This window comes from Solea senegalensis, linkage group LG12, assembly GCF_019176455.1.
Source record: "Solea senegalensis isolate Sse05_10M linkage group LG12, IFAPA_SoseM_1, whole genome shotgun sequence".
Lineage (NCBI taxonomy): Eukaryota > Metazoa > Chordata > Actinopteri > Pleuronectiformes > Soleidae > Solea > Solea senegalensis.
The window spans coordinates 8,089,519-8,116,196 of NC_058032.1; the positions used below are offsets into that span (position 1 = coordinate 8,089,519).

At 42.4% G+C, this 26,678-nt stretch overlaps 1 protein-coding gene across 1 annotated transcript in view; it reads right to left on the reverse strand.

Moving 5' to 3' along the window:
- Positions 1 to 26,678, reverse strand: part of LOC122778137 (dedicator of cytokinesis protein 2-like) — an 85,139-nt gene that overhangs the window by 44,240 nt on the left and 14,221 nt on the right. The window contains exons 20-26 of the mRNA XM_044039732.1: positions 26,410 to 26,510; positions 23,311 to 23,445; positions 20,244 to 20,352; positions 19,282 to 19,352; positions 17,389 to 17,495; positions 5,707 to 5,849; positions 1,361 to 1,456 (exon numbers count right to left, since the gene is read on the reverse strand). Coding sequence (XP_043895667.1) covers positions 1,361 to 1,456; positions 5,707 to 5,849; positions 17,389 to 17,495; positions 19,282 to 19,352; positions 20,244 to 20,352; positions 23,311 to 23,445; positions 26,410 to 26,510 — 762 coding nt within the window. The remainder of the gene's footprint in view (positions 1 to 1,360; positions 1,457 to 5,706; positions 5,850 to 17,388; positions 17,496 to 19,281; positions 19,353 to 20,243; positions 20,353 to 23,310; positions 23,446 to 26,409; positions 26,511 to 26,678) is intronic.

Sequence of the window (26,678 nt, forward strand, 5' to 3'; positions counted from 1 at the left end):
TGATGTAACTCGGAATGTTACAGAAACATTTTTGGCTTCCAATTTAAAGAGGTTCAACCAAAATGTTGTGTTGAGATCCTTCATCATAGAGCAAGACAATGATCCAAAGTCCATTTCCAGACTTCAACCCTCTTGAGCATGTGTTATACCAGCTGACAGAAGAATGCAAAAAGTTTGGTGACATCAGTGGGTCAGAGGCTTGATGCAGTGATTGCATTTTATATAATTATATAATACAGAAGCAGAAATAGGAAAAAGAAAGAGAAAATTTTCCAAGTTGTTGAACATATCTTGGTGTAAATACCTGGAAATAGAAGCTGAAAGGCTGATCTCTTATGGTCTTTCAGTACCAAACATGATCAGTGTACAGCTAATATAATGGCACTGGCCTCACTGTTCCGACACCTTTGGTGGGGACTGTATTGCCACAGCGAGTCGTTTCATCTGACTACAGCAGTGCAACAAAACCAATTACTATTCCGCATGGGTGTATCCCTGTTAGAAACACTCACACAGGCACACACCGATGCTTACTTCACAGCAGTTTAGAGCCTCACCACTAATCTCACAAGAGTCTGCCTTGAACTGCTTCCCACTGAATATCAGCCACCAATTACAATCCTGGATAACATCGCAAATATTAATTACTCCGTCTCTATTCAAGACCTTATCCGCACGGAAACAAAACTTTACTTTTTAAAACACCTATTTTTCTTTGTCATTTTTAAAAGCAGTTTTCCAAGAAATGTCTTCATCCACACACACACAACCCCCCCGAACAACTTTTTATTTTTTAAATAAAGCTTGATTCCAAAAGGTATACATTCCACTGCATACAATCACAGAAAGAGCCAGAATGAACTGAGTAAATATAAGTTATTATCAGGAGAAAAGACCAAACAAACAAACACAAAAAGAGGGAGGTGACAAAGACAGCGACGGCAAATGCAGGAGCAACAGAGGGAGGACGATGACATCATTGTTTCCCCAAAGTAACATATTGGTTGTCTACACGAAAATGCAACGGTGGCTTTTTGAGATTATTTTGGAAAATAAGCATTTCAGTGCTCACAAAACACCTGTTCCGTGTGGTAAAAAGCCAACATTACAAAACTGTAGCAGATTCTCCTGTACTTGTTTTCGTGTGTACGGCCCCAAAACATCCTGTCCACGCTTTTTTATAACCGTGTGAGCCCTCTCTTTCTGTCCTTCCTCTTCTATGTACAATAAAAGTGTGTCTTTGGAAATACACTCCTCCGTCGTCAAACATACTTTATGTTTCCGACACAAGTGAAAGCAGAGTTCTACTAATATGCAAGAAAAACACTTGACCCATGTGTGCACAGAGTCATGTACTTACAATGAGAGCATGTTCACGGCCCATTGTGATGACGGTCTGGTTTATGATCCTCAGCAGAGACACAACAATGTCCTGGATGTGCTGAAACGTTTCCCCCTGAGAAAAAACACAGACAGACAGGAGTGTGTGTGTGTGTGTGTGTGGGGGTGGAAGGATAACACAAGAGACAAAGATTGTTATACTGTACTTTTGTGAGTGTAAACACAAATGAAAACATGATCCACTCCAACATAATGTCAGCGCTGCTTCCAGGAACACGTCAGAACTTCTTCCCCCTCAACAGAACATTGGATATTATGCATAACTGGGCAAAGTTGAGTTCCATTAGAGTGAAAGGGTGGCTGATTAAATTAAAAACACTATTCTGAGTCAGAAATTCTGCTCACTTTCCAGAAAATGTGCCTCACCAGCAGATTAAGTTAATCATCATCAGCGTGGCTGTTTGAACCTGAAAAGGCTCCCGACACGTGTGAATGTGGATTTTTCTGTGCAGACCTGCTCTCACATTTTAACTGTTCTTTTCCCTTTGAAGCCACTTGTCCAACATGTTTCTTTTGCTCCATCTGCCCAGGGGGAAAGAGTAGTGATGAGACGCATTGAACTGTCTGTCTGTCTTTGTACCCGGTGAAATATACCATTTCCTGGTTTTCTTATAATTATTTTAATCATCTGCACCTTAACTTAAGTCAGACTTTCAAACCTAATCAAATATCCAAATAACTAAACTGAGCAATGAGCACTGGGAATAATTGACACCGATATTTTAAATGAAATATTGGACTGTGGGCACTACAGTCCAGTACAAAGAGGTGTGTCCTATATAATATGACTTTGGTTTAGAGTCATGTAAAATATAAAAGGCACTAAAAAAAAACTAAACAAAAATGTGAGCCCTGTGCATCCACTGAAGTAATATAATATAGCATTTGATTTGAAATCAGTGCGTCACATTCAATAGAAGCAATTAAATATAGCTACTTTTATATTTACATTCAAATAAAAACTATACCAAAAGGAGAAATTGACATATAAAATGTAAGCTCTAAAGTCAGCGTAAAGCTTTGTTACTCAAGTTATTACTCTACAATTTGGAATTCATTTGGCCTTTTTCTACTATGGTCCCAGCTCGCCTCGCCACGGCAAACCTACAATACCTACTCAACATGGGCGGAGTCATCACTGCGACTAGTGACTTGAATTGAGATTTTAGATTTCCCCGGTAAGTGTTGGCGATTAACCCACGTTTTTAGCATTGTTAAGTATTTTTAACTGATCTACAGTTCGGACGTCTCTTCCTGTGACGGCGCTCTGACCCATCAGTGGCCGGCAGTCTGACGACGTCACGCATGGCGTCGCCTCAGCCAGAGCAAGTACTAAAAACAAAGTGCCTGGTACCAGGTGCTATCACTGGTGGAAACGCAACTTAACCACGCCGAGCCAAGCAGAGGAGCTGCTGAAAGGAAAGCGTGAAAATGAATAAATCATGGAAATTCACTTGAAATATAAAAGTACTGTGTTTATTGTGTCCAATGGCCTGTGAAGACTAAACTTAAGATGAGTAGGGTCTGAAAAAAAAAAAAGAGGCCGACTCAGACTGGAGTGAAGCATCTGCTCCAGCAAATGTGTTAATGCAGCTACATGCATTTGTGTCCATGTCCAATCTGACCCAATTATGTGTGTGTGTGTGTGTGTGTGTGTGTTTTGTCCTTGTATGATCTGATCAGCCAAGCATAACGAGGGTAAATCCAGAAATAACAAGCAGGTAAAATGATGTTTGTTGCATGAAGAGACGTGCTCAGAGAGCCATCTCCTGTGGGTGTGGCAAGTCAAAGGTCTCTTCACAAACATCAACTCTACAGCATCGTGATACCACGCGAACGCAGAAAACACTGTTATGGAGGTGGGATGAAAGAGAGAGAGAAGAGAAGAGAAGAGAAGAAAAAAAAAAAAGCCCTAGTGAGTCATGTCTTTCTGTCTTCCTCTGTTAGCATCATCCCTGTACTCGCCCTCACACACACACACACACGAGTAACTAAAGAATGCCCACTGACATGGGCACTGGTCTATTCTGTCATCCTGTCTTACATCTCTGTTTGTCTTTGAGAGTCTCTTTCTGTTTCTTGGAGGTGAAGGCGACATCTTAATCAGGTATCACCGAGAGTGGAAGAGAGTCAAAGAAAGTAGCACCACCATGTCCTCCCTCTATGTTGCTTTTATTATTCATGGTATGTACTGTATATCTGCACCTCCTTCAGATGTAAGACTTCCTCCAGCTCCCTTTGTCTTTCTTTTGTTCATGTTTTCCTCTCATATCTGTGAACTTCCACTCCATTCACATTTTCTTTCATCATCCCTTCATGACCGTGAGCAGTTTCTCCTTATCTGGCCTCTTCTGCTTATGTTCATTTTTTTTTTGTTATCCGAGAAGTGTAAAAAAAAAAAACCACTAATCTTCCATAGTTTTTGGCTTTTTCCAGATCACACACATCAGTGTTGTTGAGTAGTGTTTCCAGTGTCTGCAGAGTAAAGATCACAGCCACGCAGAGGTGATGCAATCATTACAATGCATGTGCAGTCTTTTGGGTACACACACATGGATGACACAAGTGAGTGCATTGGTTTGTCTTTCTCTTGAGCGAATTGAAGCTCATTTTGTTATAATATAATGTTATATGAATTATAACATATAATGTTATAATTCATTTTGTTCAATAATGAAATACATCAGAACCAGAAGTCTCTCAAAGTGTCTCCAGTGCAGAACTTCACCCCCACGAGGAAGTCGGAGTAATTACCAAAAACACTGCTGGTGACTCTACATGATGTATGTGTGGATGGCAAATGATGACAAATTATGTCATTTCACTGATCAGCAACAGAAAAGAAAGTGGACAAAAAAACACATTTGTGTTTCCGAGTTACAGCTATCATTAGCATTTAAGCACTTCAGTTTGATATTATGATATGAACATAGGAGAGATGTCTTGATGACAGCTTTATTTGGGGTTATAGTAAATAAGCTGACATTAATTGTCTTAGTGACCTTCCATATTCAGTTAATGTGTAAAGTTATGGAGTATGACCCATCGTCTATTCCATCCATCGGCAGATTACAATGACTTGTCAGATTTGAACTTGGAACACAGCTGTGTGACACTATTCTTATTCCTCTCCTTATTTGAGCTTCCCACTGCTAGGATATTAAACATTTGGTTATATCACCCAGGAGCAGACAGGAGTCTTGCTCTCCGTCACTGGTTTTGTGGTCCGCACACGATTGTATCTCTTCAAAATGAGACCCCATGTCTCAATGGTATAACCCGTTTAAATGGAGGTTGAATTTAAAAACCTCTGCCACGTCCTGCTTTTGTCATCAGACTCTCTCCCCTCCCCGTTCATGACTTCTCCCGTCTCTCATCTCACCGTCTCTCGTCTCACAAGGCTCGCGTCTCACCAGGCTCGCGTCTCATTAGCGCCATCCAAATGACTGGGGCTGTAAAACGCCAGACCTTCACTTCAAAGACTCAGCAGGTTGTCAACAACTTGCAGAAGCAATTAAAAAGCCCTCAAATGCATGCGTTGATAATAAAGATGTTTAGTTGGAGAGATCAACACATTTGAGAAAATCATAGTCACAATATTGTTTACCCTCATAATTCCCTAATGCCTTGTCAGATGTTTGGTAGTTCAGTCACTCACCAGTTTCTGTGACCTGCTTTGTTTTTAGCGTTAGCCTGGCATTATTATCTTGGCTGTTTGGGTTATTTTTTGATTGCGGACCGTCTAAATACACACTTGGAGCCGTGCTGCCACTGCTCGCCTCCGGCATCAGAATGGGTCACTCGAGTTTGCTCCTAATGTGATGACTGAGGATGTGATTTTGTTTCCCACTGACATTTGATTGTCAGTGGGAAACAACATCTGCCACCAAGTGAGTGGGGGGGTGGGGACAGCGAGATGAGCAGCGAAATGAATCTTGGACATTGTAAAGGGTTGAGATTGCTGTGTGCATGCTGGGAAAAACTGCACGGACGCCCTCTGAATGAAAACGTCTTGAAGGAAACGAGAGGAGAAATGAGGTAACAATGTAGAGAGAGTGGAAAAAGCCAAACCTAGTGTCTCGCTTCAGGTAGAGGATACGGTTGGAGTCGCAATACAGTGAAACAATGTGATCTACTGTAAACAAATCTAGTCAGTGTATGTGACCTATAGGTAATTGGATCCCAGGTTGTTCTTTAATATCACAGCACAGTTTACAAACATCTACTCTAAAACAACCCAGAGGACTAAAAGCAGCAAAAAGACACTCTTGTGTGTCTTACTAAAAGGCTCGCTGTGTGTCTCACCACATTGTGCCGGCTGAGGACTTCCAGAATGTTGTTCAGCAGTTCCAGACTATTTCTCCTCTCGTCATGAGGGCCGTCGGCCATACTGACCAGCGCCCCACTCAACTCCCGCAGCATCATGGGTAACAGCACATCACGGCACTCTGAAGAAACAAAAGTGCACATGGTTGAACATGACTACTTTGATGAGATGCTCACTAATGATGACCTGTGAGATCATCCTTCTAGAAACCCAGGCAACTCAGTTACACAGTTCACTTGTAATGACGCTACAGTCTCTGGTGGGATTTGAACTGGGGACCCAGCAAGTGCCCAGCAAGCTGTTTTCACATGTTTCACTGTGTGTCACAAGCAGAAATCTCATTCAGGAGGAGCATTTGTGAAGGAGCCCGTTGGCTGCTGCAGTTTGTCTTGAACAATTGGTGCTCAGCCATTCCATAAATCCTTTATGGCATCCGGTCATTTTGTGAATTACAGCAAATCTCAATAGCAAATGAACTGTAAAAGTAAAGGTGGAGCAAAGAAACGTGAGAAAGGGTGTTCAATTTCAGGCCCTTTCATAAAGTCCTGACCATCACAATTGCCTGAATTCTATTAGGTTAATAACATTAAAAAAAAGAGTTGGGGGGGTTTTCCTTCATATTTTAATAAGATTTTTTGAATGTGTCATTAATCTTTCAAATGGTGATTTCCTGTTCAGATTAGGTTGATATTGGAAGTGTCCCTTACAGACCAAGCATATGATGAAAAAATGTGCTTACACACAATGCCCATTAAATGTTAAAATCATTATATTACCATTTTATTAAATACTGACTGATTAAAAGCCAAGTGTAAGCAAAAAGACTAACCTCACAGCATAGTGCAATTTTTGGTAAAAAATTAAAGTTTCCTTTGCTGGGCTACAAAGAAAGGGTTTAAACCCCCATGTAATTCCTTAATAGCACTGAACTGATTACAAATTCAAACAATTTATCTACAGCAGACATGCATACAAGCATATAATTATAATAAATCTAATTCTGTAAAAGTCTAGTAAGGCTAATGTGAACATAAAATAGACCACTTTGTTGTCAAAATGCTCTCGTAATTTGGCCAAGTTGGCTCTGGACGATCCATCACTCTCAAGGTCAAATGCAAATCTTCAACTCTAAATCTCAAGTTGCTCTAAATTATCTAAAACTATAAGAACATTTCTACTTTTTTCCTAAAACTGTCTTTTTGGGATGTCTCTTTTTGTCATCTGCGTTTGTCACCACATCACTTCTGTTCTGTCGTAGCCGCAGGTAGACAGAACCCATTAAACGCTCATTAAGTCCATTATAAACTGACCCGGGCCCGCGCGCCTGCTGAGCGGACTGCCGTCACAACACTCACTCCATCACACCAACAGGCAAAGACGACGAGTCATGAGTCACTGAATGTCCTCAGTGACTCTGAGAAATGGACGGGAGGAGGAGGACTACTGAGGAGGAGCCGGCACAGGTAGACGGAACGGGAGTAGGAGGAAGTTTAAATGAGGCATTGCGACAGGCCGGATGACAAATGTTGTACCTCTGCCGCACATTAAAGATAAGAGGTAATAATTCAAAAACACAAATTAAAAACTATCCGATAATCTCTCTGTGCCCTTTAGAAAGTGGTGTTTTAGGAACAGCTCTGTGTTTTTACAGGGAAGTCCTAACAACCTGTTTAATCCCTCAAAGCAGAAACTCATCATCCTCCATCCTTTCACATTTTCACAAAACAATGGCCCGTGTTTTACAGTGCATTTGTGTGTGCTCAACCTCAATAATTAATCCATCGGCCTTCCGGGAGCTGGATGTTACATTCAAACTGTAGAGAGCTCAATTCCACCGGTGAAATGACCCCAAAGCCACCTGCTGCTTTTGTTTCTATTGATTTTAGAAACAACCCCAGCTGATATTTCCAGGTGCAAGTATGAGGAATAGGGAGCAGATGAGAGGCTGAGAAGGTTATCTTGTTGTGTTTGTGTTTCGCATGTGTCAGGACCAGGGGATAAATAATATAGATGAAGCTCCACGCTTTGGAGATTGAATAATTTGTCACATTTTACGTGTTGTAGTTACTTAATTGGAATTGGAAGTCTTCAATCCAGGCAACACATAAAGTGCTGCCTTTAAAAAAGGGGGGAGAGACTTGATGGTCAATATTTCTTGACTTGATGGTCAATAAATATTTGAAACTTAGGTAAAAATAGAATGTTATTTAATCATAATGGTTCGGCTCCACCACTCTATGAAAAATTCAACAAAGTGACACCATATGGACCACACTCTGGCATAGTGGCAGCCGTGGAACTACGTACATCAGGGAGTGTTTAAGGGGACTGACATCTAATCTGAAAAAATGTAACGACAAAAGTCGCTGCTAAGGGTCCATCACTTTTTTTATTTTTTTATCCTAATTTATAGAAATATCTTAGGCATGAAACATGAAGTGACGCTAATTTAAAGAATAATTACTTGCAAGTTGCTGGAACTGTATGATAGTGATAGGATAGTTCAGGGCCAGTGCAATACAACCAATAATGAAATCATTTTCATGTAATTTTATTGTATTTACTACCATACATATAATGACACTATTTATTGCAGTGTTGAAAAATAACAACGCATTCATAATCGTAAAACCATGAAACCCTGCCTTCTCCTCGGACAGTAAAAAGGTACCAAACCCTTTTTCCCCCACCAGCACTTTCAATACTGTGCACTTGTGGGAGCCTGCGTGTGCAGGATAAGAATGTAACCGTCAATCTCGCCAGCAGCCGCTTCTCATCTTAAAATTCTGAAAAACATTGCGGGGGACCAGAAGCATCCTATAGTCCACTCATTTATGGAATCCTGCTCTAACAGATCTGCCTGCATGTGCATCATCGGTTTTGATCTCAACTCCTACTGCCTTTCAGATCACCTCTAGACTGCCTGAATATAAACATCAAAAAAGAAATGATGAAGCAGGGACTGCAATACCGCTTCACACTCTGAGGCCGATTGCCTTTAGTCATTGATGCAGAACACTGCCCCCCAACCTAACCGGTATCTCTCATGCCTTGCCTCAAATAAAATCAAGACTGTTATTATCCACTGTTTCAGCTTGAACGGAAGCCTTTGCAGAGATTCCTTTGAACTGCACTGCGGGCCTAGAGGATACTGAGTAAAATCAACCAGCTGCAGTGGAGTGCAGCAGGTCTATAGGTCATATCTAAATTTCCCATTTGAAACCACTGCTATTTCAAGGAATTCCTAGTATTTGTCATTTTTCCTAAAAGCAAATGACGCATCCTCCCACAGATCAAATTAAGGCTGCAATCAAGCACACTGGATACCTGCCGCGTTCCCTCTTAGACTTAATAAAACAGATATCGCAAAAGAGCACATACTGCAAGTGCTCAAGCGGAGCCTCTTTCTTATTTATTGTCCCTCCACTCACATTTCTTGTCTTTCTATCACATCAGCATACACAATGTGCGGCAGGTAGGAATAATATTTACTCACTGTTGTGCAAACCGGCAACACTTTGTTGTTGCAAGCGGTTCAAAAGGGGAACCGAAGATAGGGAGGGGGGAAAAATAAAATCAAAATCAAAATCGCATAAGACTTTCCCTGAGTGGCTGCACTTGTCCACTTGTGTGTCTACGTTCCACTGGCCTGCATAACTTAGTTGCGTTTCAGGTTTAACAGCCTGCGGTGCTACACTGCAGAAAATCAATTCAGCCATGTGGTGGAAGAGGGCTTCACCAGCAGGCAATGACAGACTAATGGATGTCAAGGTCCAGGGGCAAAGCCCAGGATGCAGTTTCTCAACTTTTTCCCTCATCTAACTCTCACCGTGTGTAGACACACATCGAGTCATCTATATCTACTGATTCTGTGCTCATTCATACCAATACGTGCGTACGTGCCCAAGTGTGAACCGTCCGTCATTTCTTTACGCCCGTCTGTGAGCGTGGTTATGTGTTTGGGTTATCAAGTTTGTGAGAGCGAGCCGCCACCAGTGTTGGCAGGCTACTGTGGAGAGCAGCTTTGATGGCTCAGCAGCCGACCTCACCCCTCCTCCTCCACCTCGCCTCACCCATTTTTTTTTTTTTTCCATTTGACACCCAGGCACAATAAACTATAGCACATGATAATGAGATGTAGTCTCAATTTCTAAATGTCATATAAATCTGACGCGTCTTCCTCTCCCTAACCCCCCCGCGGGTGCCGTCCCTTGCTCTGGAAAAGATGGAGTAATAAAAAAAATGATAATGAGGTGGTTTGGGACCAAGCCAACTCCCCGCGTGGTGATGACTAAACGTCTCTCTCAACAGGTTTCTCATTTCTCCACGTCACGGCTTTGTGTCCCCTTTCCTCCGCTCACACTCCATCTTCATATATCGCACCGCTCACTTTTCCCCTCGCTCCATCTCTAAACTGCATTTAAAATTTAGAGCCCCATCCTTTTTATTTGTATTTCCGTCGTGCCTGCCCGTCCACACTCGTCTCGCTGACATTTTTAATCCCTGGTTCAATCTGGTGCGGTGGTGATGTACACTGGGCGTGTGTGATTTGTGAAAGCAACAAAGCTGCCGCAAAAATGCTTTAGGAGAATATTATTTTCATAGAACGGTATAAATTTGTCTTGCCGCCGAGGATCAGTCTTCCCCTAAAAGTACAACCCGATAAGTCACAGGTGATCATGGCAGCGGTAAATGATGGCGACGTTTAAAAGTGCATTTTCCACTGCGAGTTCTGCTACGACGCAGATAAGATCTGCCACTGAACAAATACTCAACGTTTCTCCTCTGATAAAAACACACGGAACAACTCACGTGTGTGTATGTGTTCATCTGTCCAGACAGAACTGTGTGTGGTCGTCATGTTTACAACGAAAACAAATATCCGTCACAGGGATAACAAGAACTATGTCAGATAATCCCCGAGTTTCACTATTATTTCTTTATTCCCAGTGATCAAAGCATGCATACATGATCTTTCTTCTTTCTTTCCCTGTTATCTTAGCCACTCTCTATGACTAACCGCCTAATTACCACATCTCTTTGCTCTGCTGCTTGTTCAACTATTAAATTAATTGACCAATTAGAGCGTTGGTAGCCTTTGTTGTTAGAGTCGGATCAATTCAACCAAAGGAAGATCAATATTGGGTGAACCCCTTGTGAGGAACCATTTCAGTGGTTTGACTAATGGGCAGATTTATTCCCAGCATCCTCTAAAAGGAAAGTAATACATCTGCTCTCTAGTTAAACTGGTATCTGATATAAGCCTTTAGATTATTCTTGCATTTGTTAAGATTAAAGAAGCCGTAAATCTTTACTCCCATCACATTATAATTATCCCACAGGAGATGGTTAAGATTTTTAAAAAAGGTCAAATGAACGGTACAGTGTGCTCATTCATTGACCACCGTGTCCCTGTTGTTTGCGTCAATTTCCAATGAGAACATTCAGACACGAGCTTGGATCAGACTTTGAATGAGACAGAAAGGGAACGTGTGAGACATCATCAAACTCTGCTCATTTGCCTTTTTTCTTCTAATTGTTTCATCAGCAGCCTCTCCAACTACCATCGATGCAGACACTGAATGACAATGAATCCCCCCCTCCGTCTCACTGTCTCATCAAACCCCGAGCATCCGAGTCACCGCAGCCTCGACAGCAACAATCAAAAATCACCTGCGGCAGATGGCTCCTCTGCTGCTCGACACTTAAATGGCTGTACAGGTTCTTGACAGTGTGTGGTCTAAACATGCACCGACACACATGGCACCGCGTCTTGTGCCCAATTATAAATTTATAACGCAGGTGTCACAAGCGTTTGTTTTTGTTTTGGGTTTTTTTCTGTGTGAACACGATTTGACTTCCCTTTAATTGCAGAGTACAGCTCGACCATGCGGATGACATGAGCCTTAATGTGATGTAAGGAGCGCTAATGTTGGGCAACACATCTTTAAAAGACCCTTTAATGATCCAAACATTACACTAAAATCATGTCTTTCATAGATGCTTATGTAAATATTGTACTTCCTAACACTGGGGCGGCCCGTGGCCAAGTGGAAAGGGAACTTGGCTTGTAACTGGAGGGTCCCCACCAGGTTAAAAAGGGCTGGGGTACCCCATTGCTCCCCGGGCGCTATTGAGTGTGGCAGCCCACTGCTCCTAATTCTAGGATGGGTCAAATGCAGAGAAATAATTTCCCTAAGGGGATTAATAAAGTATAAGATTTAGTCAAGTAAAAAAAATCTGATATCTAGAGTGAGTGATTGGTAAATGGTCTGTATTTATAATAATATTATTCATACAGCACATCTGTATGCCGGCACAGCCGTCAGGAGCAACATGGGGTTAAGTGTCTTGCCACAAGGACACATAGGCATGTAGACGAGCAGAGCCGGGAATCTAAACCACAGCCTTTGAGTTAAAAGACGACTCGCTCTACCACTGAGCGACCGTCGTCCCCCACAGTGTCGGAGTTATTTCCTCTGCTGAGCCAGGAGAGGAGAGGAGAGGAGAGGAGAAGAGAGGAGAAGAGAGGAGAGGAGAGGAGACTGTCATTTTGACACATGCCATTGTTTTTAATGATTAAAATGTGTCTGTATTACAATAATGAACTATATGGACACTTAGGGGATCACCATACAACCCAGCTGCAGCAAAGCGGTCAGCTATGACAACATCACTAACCAGCTGCATGGAAGAATTACATAATGAACATAATCACGTGTGATGGACGCATACAAAGACTTTGGACAAAGAAAAGACAAAGACTTTCATCCGCTTTGAGAGAAGAAAGCGTATCTTAACGCCACCTGATTTTACCTTAAGCGACACAAAGCAAAAGGAGTTTTACCTTGATTGTCTTTATCATTTAACATCATCAGACGTAGAATGAAACTGGGCCCTCACGTGACCTCTCACACTGCTGATTAGTGGAGACCGTGAGGACAACCAAGATCACTTAGCACTGATTAAACCCTGATGATGATAATTGTACAGTACATCACTCATCCATAATGATGAAGCAGTGACATGCATTTGTTAAGTAATAGCAGCAGGGAGAAATACAGACTTGCTTTGCGAACAATATCAATAAAACTATATAATGCGTTGCAGTAAAATGAAAGCAATTTAAGTAATGAGACTGTGGCGGTTTTTATGAACTGATCGAATAAATTTTAAACACAGTTACACTTGTATTGGCACGGGCTGCTTCTTTTTAAATTGACTGCATTATCAGATTTTCCTACGCCTTGTTGTAGAGATACCGAGCTGTAACAGATAATCTTACAAGAGCATTAGACTAAAACTCTTGGTGGTTTTCCTTTGACCGGTTTATTGTGTACTGCAGAGGCACGGAGGGTGACATGATGGCTGGACAGTTGGATGAGGGGAATAGTGGCATGGCTGAGGAGATACAGAAGGGTTAGTGGATTGGATCAGGGTCTTTGACCAGCTTTAGGAAATGAGTGGGCAAACAAACTGACAGACTCATCACTCTGTTGATCTGCTCTTTGCTCTCTCTCCCTCCTTCTCTCTGACCTCTTGTTCTTTTTTTCTCCCGACGGTCTAAATCTGTCACATACTATGATCATTTCCCTAAATTAAGTCCTAATGCTTTGTATGTGCCTGTGTGTGTGTGTGTGTTTATATGGTATGCACTTGCCACAACCCACTGAGTGAGAGAAAAGAAAACATCCAGCCCCAATCAAGCACCACCAAATAAGAAAACCAGGCAACATCACCATGTTTGACACAAACGCACACATTCCACAGGATTTGAATCAGGGTTGTGTGTGTGGGGGGAGAGGGGGATAAAATTAAAAAGGCTTTTCAGTTGTTATTTCTGGATGACAGGAGTCTGTTGTGTCATGCGAGTTAAGTTGATTTTAAGTGGACACAAGGGCAACACATACAGGATACAGAGGCACTGATTGCTTGTGTCTTTTTTGTGAACGCTGTTGCTGAGGAAAGAGGAGGAAACTTCATTGAAAGCGTAGTGAACTTGGAGATTGTCTTTCACCATGTGTGTTGATTTTTTTGTTTATTCTAATGCAGAATGTGAGTGTATGGTCTCATGGGACAAGTGCATCGAGGTTGTGTCCAAACCCACTTTTAAGAAAGTGAAGGTTTAGCACTGTTTTTAGAGTCGCACGTGACTTCTTATTCACTTTAAAAGTCAGGTTGAGCACCTGGATGTATTTGCACATTGTAAAGTGCTGTTACATAGCGGCAGATTTACCTGGAGGCATGAAAACGGATGCTACTCTGTTTCAGTACGACCGGGATCCGTCAGCTACTTCATTACTATAACATTCATCATCGCTGCTGCACGTGTAACAAGCAGAGCGTATGCACATGACACAGCTACTAAGGGAAGCCTACTCTGCTACTTTTATAATGCGCCATTAAAAAACAGAAATACTGCACCACTGGCTTCAGAACAGCCACAAGGCGAAGTGGTGTCTCGCACTGTGTTCGTATCCCGGTCTGCCTGACGACCTTTCGATATAGTTCATTTTGACACTCTAAAATGACTGTAGATGTGAATGGTTGTTTGTCTCTGTGTGTTTGCCCTGTGATGGACAGGTGACGTGTCCAGTGTGTGTCCCGCCTTTCGCTCTATGGCAGCTGGGATTGGCTCCAGCTCTCTGCGATCCTTCATGTGGAGGATACAGTGGTAGACAATGAATAAATCAGAGCATTTTTCTTTTTTTTTTAAAATGGTACAATGATTTTCTGCTGCCTTGAGACAGCAAAGCACCAACACTGTAGCTGACTGCACCTGACTTTAAGACAAACATGCCCATCGGTGTCAGGTGGGTGCGAGTGCATTTTTATTGCATTCAGAGTGAAAATGTCAACAGTCCAAAAACCCTTGTGGACACACAAGCTTTCACCCAGTGATCTAAAAAATAAATGAAAAGCAAAAAATGGTTTGAATACAAAGTGTCCGAATTATAATTTTACCAGGTTAACTTTTTAAAATGAGGCCATTTGAATTTTTTCCATACAGTAAAAAAAAAACAACGAATGACCCGTAAGACTGTTCATCTTCTCTCTCTGTCAAACAAGTGGAAGCAGGTGATCCCCTGTCATTCTCATGCGCTCTCTCACACACACACACACACACACTTCCATCATCTAACCTCTGCTACACCGCCAGTGGCATGACATTTTCCCCAGAGAGTCAAACAGACAGGTAGAGTTATTAAATATGGATTGCAGTGCAGTGATAGGACACCAGGGGCCATTAGCCATCATAAATATGTAATTTAGCTCTGCTGCATATTTCAGCCTTCAGGACGAATGGAAAACCCGAGCACACAAGGCCTTTGATTAGCCGCCCGGTGCTAAAATGCATCTCAATTAGTCTGAGCGTCAGCTGGGTGTTGATAGGAATCAAATGGACCCATGTATTGATGAATAAATAAATAAACGAATGAATGAACAAATACAAATACATAAATAAGCCGTCTCCCCAGGGGGAAGGGGATGGCAGAGAATCGGAGCTGGTTGCTAAGGACCCACTGTATGCAGGTTGTTATGGGTTTAAAGTATTTTCTTAAGCTTGAACTTACTTACTTTCCAAATCACTCAAAAATGATTCTTTGCTTCCAAATTGTTTCATAAAGTTTTCTAATCACCTTTTAATGTCTGCTATGATATCCTATGTTTCTTTTGTCACTTTTCCCACTTTCTGTTCCCATCATTACCTTTCTTGTTACTTTCATTGTTTTTTTTTCCCCCCTCCTCTGCTCCCATTTTTCCCGGTGACAGAGCGTAACTCAGATTGTGTTGACAGTCAGCTAGAGGACCCAAGTCTGTCGTCTCTGGCCCTGGGGAATCAATCACTGGAGCCAGGATCAATAACCGAGGACTGCATCCTGGGCCGGCGACTGACTTGGTTGGCAGCGATTGACTGATGAGTGAGGCCCGGTCTCTACATCAAGCAAAAATAACCTTCCAGCCATTTGCCCACACATCTGAAGCATGCACCGTTGCACAAATACACTCCCACTTAGATATAATACTATCAGTCACAATGAATACATACAAAACATGTTGGCAGGTTGGGTATGAGGATGCATCCATGCACACATGGGGCAATGTCAGGGGTGCGAGCAAACGTGCAGCCTCATCGGTCAACCGCGAGTCCAAGACAAATTTCCCCACGGGGACAACAAAAGTATAACGTATCGTATCACATCATTCAGAGTCTACTTCCAATTCTCCAGTATGCACTGCAGACGCCCAATTATGTGCCTCCTCACTGAGTCTGTACTATACAGTAGCACAACATGAGCACACTCGATCTATCACTGTGTGGTCCAAACTGCCACTTATCAGCCCACCACAAAGCAAATTAGACATCCATAATAGGTCTCAATAGAGCCAGGGGTTGAACTAAGACTGGTGAAGGACATGCCATCATGAGCGTGTAGTGCTCTTGATGCAACTATGATGCCGACTGAATAGCGTGTCCCCAGCCTCATCGAGTCAAAAGCTCACCGTGCACGGAGAGAAAAGTGACACATTAATGACAGTAAAACCTCTGTTGAGATGGGGTTCAGACATTAGTTGACGTCGCCTCGTTGTGGTTTGACAGCAGGGAATCACCTGTGACATTAATATGAATAAAACGGATCTTTGTCCACGCTCAACACAAAATACCTACGGACAGCGGCACAGAGTTCCCGCTTTGCAATTAGATTTGTGGACATTTTCACTGCGGGTGAATGTCAACGCCGCAAGGACAAAGGGAAATATTTGCATGTCGTGTTAACTGTCGTGTTATTTTAGCCTGAAGATCGCTGAGCTCAAGAGACGCGACTTAAATTGACCTTCTCGATCCGTGTAGAGTAAATTCATTCAGGTGAAAGTAGAGGTTGAAAGTACAACACTATCTTTTAGTTTAAAGTATATTATAGTTGGGTTTTTTTTTTGCTAAATGCTTAATGCAGCAAATAATTGACTTAACCACCATCATCATCATCTACCGCTTTATCCTCCAGCAGAGGGTCACAGGGGGTGCTGTGCCAATCTCAGCTACATCGGGCGATAGGCGGGGTACACCCTGGACAGTTCACCAGTCCATCACAGGGCCACACACAGATAGAGACAAACAACCATTCACTCTCACACTCCTATGGTCAATTTAGAGTGTCCAATCTACCTAAACCCCACATTGCATGTTTTTGGACTGTGGGAGGCGAGAATGCTAACCACTACAACACCGTGTGGCCATTGACTTAACCAAAATGACTTTTTTATTATTTGTTTGGTGTCAAGAATTAGATAACACAATATAATTCTCAAAGTCAAAATCAACTGATTTAAATATGTCTGTGCGTCTTTTAACTGACTAACTGACTGTCGGCTACGTATTAACGGCACACTTTTATCCACGGTGCGGTATTATGATAAATCCTTGAGAGTAAAGAAGCACCAGACTACAGCAGGAGCAGCTGTGAGCGCAGCAAAGTTACTCACTCTACAACAGACCTTTTTACGTGTCAGCCTTTTGGTGAGGACGAAGGACCTCACACAGAACAGGTTTGCCAGTCGTTCGAGACCGAGCACATCTGTGATTAGCACGTCACACGAGTGCTGAGTTGGCGATTAGTTACCGTAGCCGAGGAATAAGTGGAAATAGAAATGCGCACCTTGTCTCTGAAAGAGTTGGCTGCTCACAATTTCGGTCATGGAGGTCACCTTCTGTTTGTGCAGTTTCTCAGGGGGGATGCAGGAGTAAAAGTCATGCAGCAGCTGACTAGAGAGAGAGAGAGAGAGAGAGAGCAGAGGGGAGCATGAATAAATAATCAGACACATCATTACATGGGAAAACCAACAGGTGTGTTGTTAAAAAGGAGCACAATAAATATTCACGAGCCATTTTCTACAGATATTTGCATGCGTTTTTGAATTTGAACAAAGAAAATCATTCTCCGGCTCTGATTATTGCCACCACGGAACAGGTTGAAAACACCACAGTAAAAGAAGCTTTAAACGTCGTTATAGGATAGAATAGCGTCAGAGTGTGCCACAGACGTGAGCAGAGCAACAGTATATGTGTATATATATATATACACACACACACACACACACACACACACACTATATGCTGCTGCATATAAAACAAATGAGCCGAAGCTGAAACACAAATTTGATGCTACGAAGAACACCTGCTCAAAGCATATTAGAAATAAAAAATCCTTCATCTCAATTTTCTATCTATCTCTCTTCTCAAATGATACCACTAATGCTGAGGTAGAAATGTAATAAAACATTTATGAAATAGTCGAGCTTTACTCAAGAGAACCCAAGTTTACTTGCTTTTGCAAAGTTCATGAACTGGCACAGGGACACACATGTGCCCACGTGTCATGTTGTACCCTATGTGATGGACATGAAAAACAGCTGGTGCCACGCTTTGGATCACGCTAAAGGAAAGGTTACAAGGTACAGGAACGCGACTGTACAGGAAAGATGAGACAAAGCTTTGATGTCGACCTCATGCACAGTGATTGCAATTGGTGCAGGTTACTTTTGAAAACACTGCCTCGGGCAATACTGGTCAGGAATACCTTATTTTAAAGTGCGGATGACTCGGCTATACGTGTGTGCACGTTTGTGTAGTTGTGTATAATGAAGGACAGACTGTAAATAAAAGAGAGAAAAGGAAATTCAAATATTATGAAACATTTGCGCTGGTGTTTTTTTGTTTTCTTTGTGGAACACGTGTTGTACACACGCACAGTCATACAAAGAGTCTCTGTGACCCTGTAGTGACACGGAGGCACTGGAGGGAGCGAGCGGGCATATGTGGATAATCGTCACACACACAAAGGACACTCGGGTTACTGAAAGGTGAAATGAGGAAAAATTGGAAGAAGGCTCATGTTTCCATAAAATAATGAGGTCAGGCCACAATAATGGATGTGTGTTGGGTAGTGGAATTGCAAGACAACAAATGAGGTGCCTGAAATCTCTAGTTTGATTAAAAAAAACAAAAAAAAAGAAACAACTGTTGAGGTTTGTACACACAGTATATTTGAATCTGGATTCTGGGTCAAGGAGAGGTTAAACAAGCCATTTCCCAGTTGTTTTGCTCTTCAAGAGGCTGCAGGTCACACAATCAGACATTGCACTCAATGCATTTTGTTTGATGACTTTGTCTCGAGGCACATGGACAAGCTGCAGAGGAGCAGACGGGGACAGAAGGACGAGGATCACTAAATGAAACCAAGAGACAAGCTAAAGCTGGGCTCGACTGTAGCACTTTTATCTTTACTGTTTGTGTGTGTGTGTGTGTGTACATGAGTATGAATGTTTTTGGTTGGTTTAAAACCATCATTGTGAGGACATTGTGGCCAATCATAACTCCAAAAGTCAGTTTCAGGGTTAAGACTTGGTTCTAGGGTAAAGAGTAGATGTATACTGTAGGATGGTTAAGGTGCACGTAAGGGGCTGTGGAATGCATTACAATGAGTGTCGTCATCCCCATAGAGAGGGTGTGAGAATAAATGTTGGTTCAACACCAACATTGTGAGGCTTACCTGAGGAGCTTTGCATCAAACACTTTCTCGACATCATGCAGGACGGTTGGCAGATACTTCAGAGCTGCGACCTGATGCCAATACACACACACACACACACACACACAACATAACTTAAATGTTTTTCAGTTAGAACAAAAAGGCTTTCATCACAACTGAGAGAAAGTACAGTGCATGTGCAAAGGTCTCCGTCCACCATTCTATTTGTTGTTTTAGCAGTGCTATAATAACCAAAAAGTATCATTATTGCTCAATCACTGCATTGAAACACATCCAGAAAGTGTGGGAAACATGTAAACAGTTTTAAAAGAATAAATCTGGGGGAAAAAAAACTGCTTCCACAGGTTAAAGTGTCAAGTATTTAGTGTGATCTACCCTTACACTTGAACAACAGCACAATCTTGGTAAAGCCTGTGGTTTTTTGGGGGGGTTTCTTTTTTGTTTGTACTGTTTATTCACAATATGCAAATAGTACAAGGCTTCCCGATTACTAGTAAACAAATACTTTGTACAACATAATATAGAAATGAAATTGAGGAAGCAAAATAATAAAAACACAGAAAAATAAGCCAATGATGACAGAACTTCACAGATGTAAAAACTGCAAAGTTGGGGTACTCGTTTGTCACCTCTTGGAATAAAGAAGTGAGAATAGGAGGAAGACATCAAACATCAGAATACTAACCATAAAGAGGTTGTGAGGAGGAGAAGATGAATGACATAGAGCAGCAAAAAGAAGGAGAAAGGAGGTAAAGATAGAGGGTAAGAGGAGAGTGAGTACAGGGTTTCTCCATCCTGGTCCTGCTGACCCACTGCCCTGCACGCTCTAGATGTTTCCCTGCTACAACACACCTGATTCAAATGGTCAGCAAACCCCAGGACCAGGACTGAGAAACCCCGCTGTAGTAACCATAGGTGCAGGGTCTGTGTGAATGTGTGTGTGTGTGTGTGTGTGTGTTTACCCTGAGCAGCAGAGTGGTGGTGTAGTCAGTTCTCATGAGGTTGTTGATGGACTCAAAAAGCCTCCTCAGCGACTCCTCAAACTCTGCCTGCTCTTTCCCCTCGTACAGCCTGGGCAGGCAGGAGGAAATTATCATCAACACAAGAAGAAAATGATTAGAGAAACAAAAGAGTCAAAGAGGGAAAACACAAGACGGTTGCCTGAAAAACTGACGTGAAATCATTAGTAAGATGGCGGGAGACAGAGGGAGAAGTGGGATGAAGAAGGCAAAATATAAATAATAACAAGAAGAATGATTCCTCTATCTCTGAGTACATAACCCATACAGGTTTTCATGCATAATAATCTCATGCTATGTCTAATCTGGCAACAATCTGTTTTTGCAGTACATCAGTAGCTGCACTTCACATCTTCTCTCCACAATATGATTCGTCTTAAAGCTGCTACGTGTTACTTTGACCCCGAAGTCAGTCATTACATTTTACAAGTCAACCTACAAGACGATGAAGTGATTGCAGAGCTGAGCTGTGAAGTGCACACTCTTGTAATTCACTGCATTCAATCAAAGCGGCGCACACAAAACCACTGCAGTGTTTCCATGACAAGGAATTATAAAGCTAATCTCCAATAGTCACTGGCTGCTGTGATCACAGTTATTCTTCTCCATCTTAAAAAGGAGGAAAACACTTGGTTCCTTCACTGCTGTTATTCACATCACATACCGACACTCACACCTCTATCATCCCTGCAGTTCAACCTCCGACACCACTCTTCTGAACTTTTCTCTCATCCTTCTCTCCAACCCCGCCCCCATCTTCCTCCCCATCTCTGTGTGATTCACTGGTGCAGCTGTTAATTACAATAGAAGTAATAAGTGCAAGAGGGAAGGATTAGCATGTGGCACACAGCAAATTTAGCATGTGTGGGGGGGAGGGATTAGGCACTAACACACAGAGGTATTATCACTGGGGCTCTTTGCAGAATACAGTTATGATCACAGATGCATTGTCCTACTTAATCTGCCAGCCCTGCCAGTGCATTAATGTGAGTGAGTGTGTGTGTGTGTGTCAGACTATGGGGGACAGATTTTGTACTAAAGAGCAGTTAATTAGGGCAGGGTTTTAAAATTAGGGACAAAAGCCATGTCCCAGATTGGGTAAAAAAAAGTGGATTTTTGGGTCAGTGGTTGAAATGACCATTGCTGCTGAAATGTATCTCAACACACAGGCACTAAATGTCCCCAAGTACAACAGCACACAGCATCATCATCGTCGCTTGGTAAACTAATACTGGAGACAGATGGAGATGAGGGAGGGAGGGCAGGATGAGGGGAAGATGATCGGCAGGGCGGAGAGAGGGGAGTCATACTGAGTAGGAGGGAGGGAACATATAGGAGGAGGACCGCTCAGTATGTTGCTGTTGTTTATGAGAGAAAAAGAGACGACATTATATATGTCCCACATGAATTATGAAATCCCTGTCGGGGCTGAATCAGTCAGAAATGTCTCCTACTTTTGATGCATCACATCAGTTTGTTATTTCAAAATTTGCAACGCTGACTTTTACCACACGTGAACAAGCGAATGAGTGTTGCAGAGATGCGACGCAACAACAGTATTTATCAATGCTGGCCAACAAACATTATAGACATGTAGGGCAAAGCAGCTTAATCGTGAAATGACTGAAGAAGGCACCAGAATCTGGACAGAATTGATTAAATAATGTGTCTCCGTGTTCTCATTTCTGCGAAAAGGTTATTATGAACTTTTTCCAATCATTTGAAAACGTGCCTGTATTAATAGCGAGATCCTGTCACTCTATCATTAGAAATGATCCAAAATGTGAAACAGATCCCCGAATGATATCCTATTTACATTAATGAGGAAGGACACATGAAAAAGCTGTGAAAAAAATGAACGGGGGGGGGAGAACAAGGTGAAATCTGAAGATGAGGAGGGACGACACAAAGGAGAACACAGAAAGTGCTCGAGGGAAGGAGAAGAAAGGCACAGACAGCTGATGAACTAGACCACAGGGAAGTGTTGAATGCTATAGAGCGTGAAGGACAAAAACAAGGTGAAGTTAAGAACGAAATCTTGTACCTTACATATTTACATAAGTAAACATTTCACGCTCCTGCACTCCGGCTTAGCATGAGCACGGAGCGAGTTTGACAAGCTAATAAATCTTCAATGCTGCCTACTTAATTATTAATGCCTGCTCGTCCTGAGGATGATGGAGTCTTGCAGATGCACCTACAGCACCGGTGGTGCCCTTGAATACCTGATTCTCTCTCGCAATGACGAGGTCTTATAAGACGAGAAATCTAACGTGAAAACTTTGGATGTAGAGAAAGTTGCAGTTTCCAGCTGCAGGTGGTTGGGCTTCAACAGATGGAGGAGGAGGAGACGGAAAGAGAGAGGGAGATTTATCGGTTCTGAAATACCCGGGGCTGTTGAATGGAGCTCAGGCGATCCGGAGCAATGGAGTGACAATGTGTAAAGTCTATATGTGAACCTCTGGATATAAATCAAGCATCACTCCACACACCACAATAAATTAACCAGTTCCAAACAGAGAACAAACAATATTCACTTGTGACACACACACACACACACACACACAGAGAGAGAGAGAATTGTCCCTCAGCATCACTTGATTATGAATTAGGTTTCTGATCCGTCAGCATCTACAACCGCTCTGCTGCCATACACACTGTTTGCACGCGCCGTATGCCGCAGCTCTCGCCTCAGGACAGTGGGTGTCAATAAGTCTCTCCTGCAGGAATGTGATGTGGTGGATCATCAACTGCCCATTCAGCAGCTCTGCCCTGTCATTAGCTCCCGTTTGGACACTGCACTTCATCATCAAGGCTTATTAGCAACATTAGTGCTGCAATCAGCAGCCTAAAGTCTCACAGAGCTGTCAGAAACAGTAACTCCAGCAAGGAAGTCTGACTGACTGGGCATCTGTGTGTGTGTGTGTGTGTGTGTGTGTGTGTGTGTGTGTGTGTGTGCGCAGTCATTATCATCATGATAAGTTCACGGGAAAGCCGCGTAAACACTCACTGGGAGTAGAGCATGCGCGAGCGGACGATGAACTTGAAGATGTACTCAAGGGCTTTGAGGGTCCGGAGGATGGGCTCACACTGTTCCCCTCGACTGGACACATCCAGATACCTCTTCAACACCGACATCAGCTTTCTGGGAGAGAGCGGTGCGGGGGAAAAGAGGGTCGGGAGAGAGAAATCAAAAACCATTCAGTCCTTTTCACGACTCTATGTTTCCCTTGCATAGAGCATGAAGAGTGCAAATCAGTGTGTTTGAAAAGGGGAGAGAGTGAAGGGATGACAGGAAGGTGGAAGTGGGGAAAAAAAATAGCAAAGAAACATTTCACACTTCAACAGATGTAACTTTCACACATTTTATATCTTGTTGACACTTACAGGAGCCACCTATGACTTTACAAAACACTATTCTTGTGTGTCCATGGAGTTGTAGAGAGGTGTGGGTGGCACCGAGTGGCAAATCAGTCTTAGTTTATGACCCACTAGCGCCTAAGCAGGCTCATCCCACATTATCTTAGTGACATACGGGGCTAACATACACATTATATAAGCCATTAAACAATACTGTCAGCCTACAGAGGGTTAAGACATTAGAATGTGTAATGACCCCACTTCTGTGAAATGGCAACTGGTTTAAAACAACCCAATCCTCTTAAACAATAAACAGTCTCGTAAAAAAAATAACTTTAATCTGGTATCCCTGCTATCTGGGCGATCTTTAAAATATTATTATTGCCGTTCAGTCTTGCTTTGTTTTGTTTTGGTGCACAGCTTAAAAGTTAGCACTTTGTTCCTTTTAAGTGCAAGCGATAAGGCATTAAAATGTAGTCAGAGGGTGTTAGGAGAGGTTTACGTAACCGCTTCGCTGCAGACAGGCGGAAAAGCTGCAGTGACCCTGGAAGTGGGGGTGGAGGGATGATGAGGAGGCAGATGAATATGGAGTGGAGGGAGGAAAAGACAGGAAAAGAGTAAAGTGGTTACAGGAGGTGGCGAGTGGCACGGATGATTACGAATAAGAAAGCTAAGAGAGGAGAGGCAAGAAATGCAGGGGGGAATAAAGAGCAGGAGGAGGCAGAGATGTTTTTAATTTCTGAACAAAAGCTTTGCACAACACAAACAAACGGTTTTCTCTGGTGCCCATTCAATTAAAGTGAAGTGAATTAACAATGAAGAAGAGGCAGCAAGAAGTATTTGGGGGGGCTTGCCTGAGTGCTTTAGCTGTTATCCCAGAGAGAGGCAGCACTGAAGCTCTGGCTAACAGAGAGAACAGTAACAACACATTCTCTAATCCTTTCCAGTCGAGCGGTGAAAATGTGACACACACAGTGGACGCCCCGTGGCATCTGGACGCAGTTGCGTAATTATTCACTTAGCATTCAATCTTCCGATGATGTTTAAATCGCTACAATGTAGGTTTGATACTTTCATAACATCGACACACTGGATATGAGATGCTGCACTTTCCTGGGGATCTTTCATACCTAGATTATATTCTGACAGATCCAAGATACTTTATAATTATTGAAAGATCAGACACAGTCAACACACACTGGTGATGCATGTTTATTAAAGCGAGGTTGAACAAGCTTCTGAATCTTATCTCAGGTGAAAATCAAGGACTCCGTCTGCATTTGATTGAGCTCACAGTAAGTTGATTTGACATTAATTAACTGCTGGGAAAGTTGAATTATCATCATATCTGCTGCAGCGGATTCAATGGAGAGCTTGTCCTTGATCGTCCAGTCATTAACATTTGCATTTTGGAGCACTAATTAAGATCAAACCCCTTTTTTTCAGTCTTCTAAACAGACTCATCTGTGTTTGGTACAAAGCCATATTGCCTGTGTGCAGGTTTTTATGATTTTCTTTTAGTTTTATGGCTTTTATCAAATTTGTATCATCTTTTCTGGTTGATCCTTTGCTTTGGAAAGTTTTCTCCTAAGAAGAGAAATCCTCTTACCAGGACTGTCAAGTTGTTTAGTCAGCTGATTGGTGAGCCTCAGCTCAACACAGAAACCCTATATTCCAGACAGCTGGAGCAGTTGGCAAACAGTGGCTGGAATCCTCTACGCTCATGAAATTTGAGCTTCTTTGCTCTGGGCAGAGGTTGAGAGTACTGAGATGTAAAACAAAGCAATATAAAAAGAGCACCGATTCAGCGGCCATTCCACAACATAAGTTTTTATCCCCGTCGCGTTTATTTATTCTAGTACTGGTCCAGTGATTGTGTTCTTTATTTCATATTAATGAGTCTTGATTAGCCTGGGGCACTTTTATCTCACTGTGTGTTTTTATTTCATGTCTTATTACACGTGTCACGTCTGCTGTCTGTAAGATGGTTGTCAAAGGATGCCTTTGTCTTAAAACTACAACCAAGAACTGACTTGACTTGATGTATGGGGGGGTCGATATAGACCCTTTCATTGTATACAAACATTCCAAGCCTAGCGAAAATGCGCACGCAGTTTGGGGTCAGAAAACATCACAACAGGTAAGAGAAGAGCACGTATGTCCACGGTCCTCCACCGAATAATTCTGAATATGCTCTTTCGTTGCAGATTAAGGACCGGCAACATTTATTTATTAAATAAATAAATGAGTACTAGCCGACAGCAATAGTCTGCCTAACCCAGCTTGTTACTTGTTAGCGCGCTAGCCGGCCAGCAGCTAACTACAAGCTAGCTACGTCCATGCAGCATAGGTTTCAAATGTGCACTGACACAAACATGTCTGTGAAATCCAGGCTTTTCATCGTAATCTAACAGAAAGAGTTGATAAATGATAACTTACATGAAATGAAGTGAGCGCTACAAACGCGAGCCGCTATGACTGCAGTAGCATCACCCCAGTCTTCTCTTTTTAATGCTTGGAGCCACAGAAGATGTCCTGTAGGGATTCTGAAGAACTTGACAGCCAACTACGCCACAAGTAGGCATCTTATGTGTAAGAGTGTGTTTTCTGACCCCAGACATTTCTGTGACGTAGCTCTATTGCAATATATACTGTATATGTTCTAATAATTGTTGCATTCAAGATTGCAGGAAACACATGCTACAGTGCGAGCCAGAGGGAGTGTCTTACAATCCAGAATATAACCTACTTGTAAGCCAGTGTGGCGCTAAAATGCTGCTTGATGTAAGCTTCCAACACTGTGTTGAAGTGCTGGAACTTTCTGTCGGCAATCAGACCGATGATGTATATCTGGCACGAAAAAGAGAAAACAGAAAGAAACCAGAGAGAGGGTTATGTGTTTGCACCACAGTAGAATTTATGTGCAGTCATCTAATAGACTGACGTGTTAAGTTGGACCACGTGTCAAAAAAATATCTGCTTCAGTTGATATCACAAGTATAGTTAGATACATGAGCA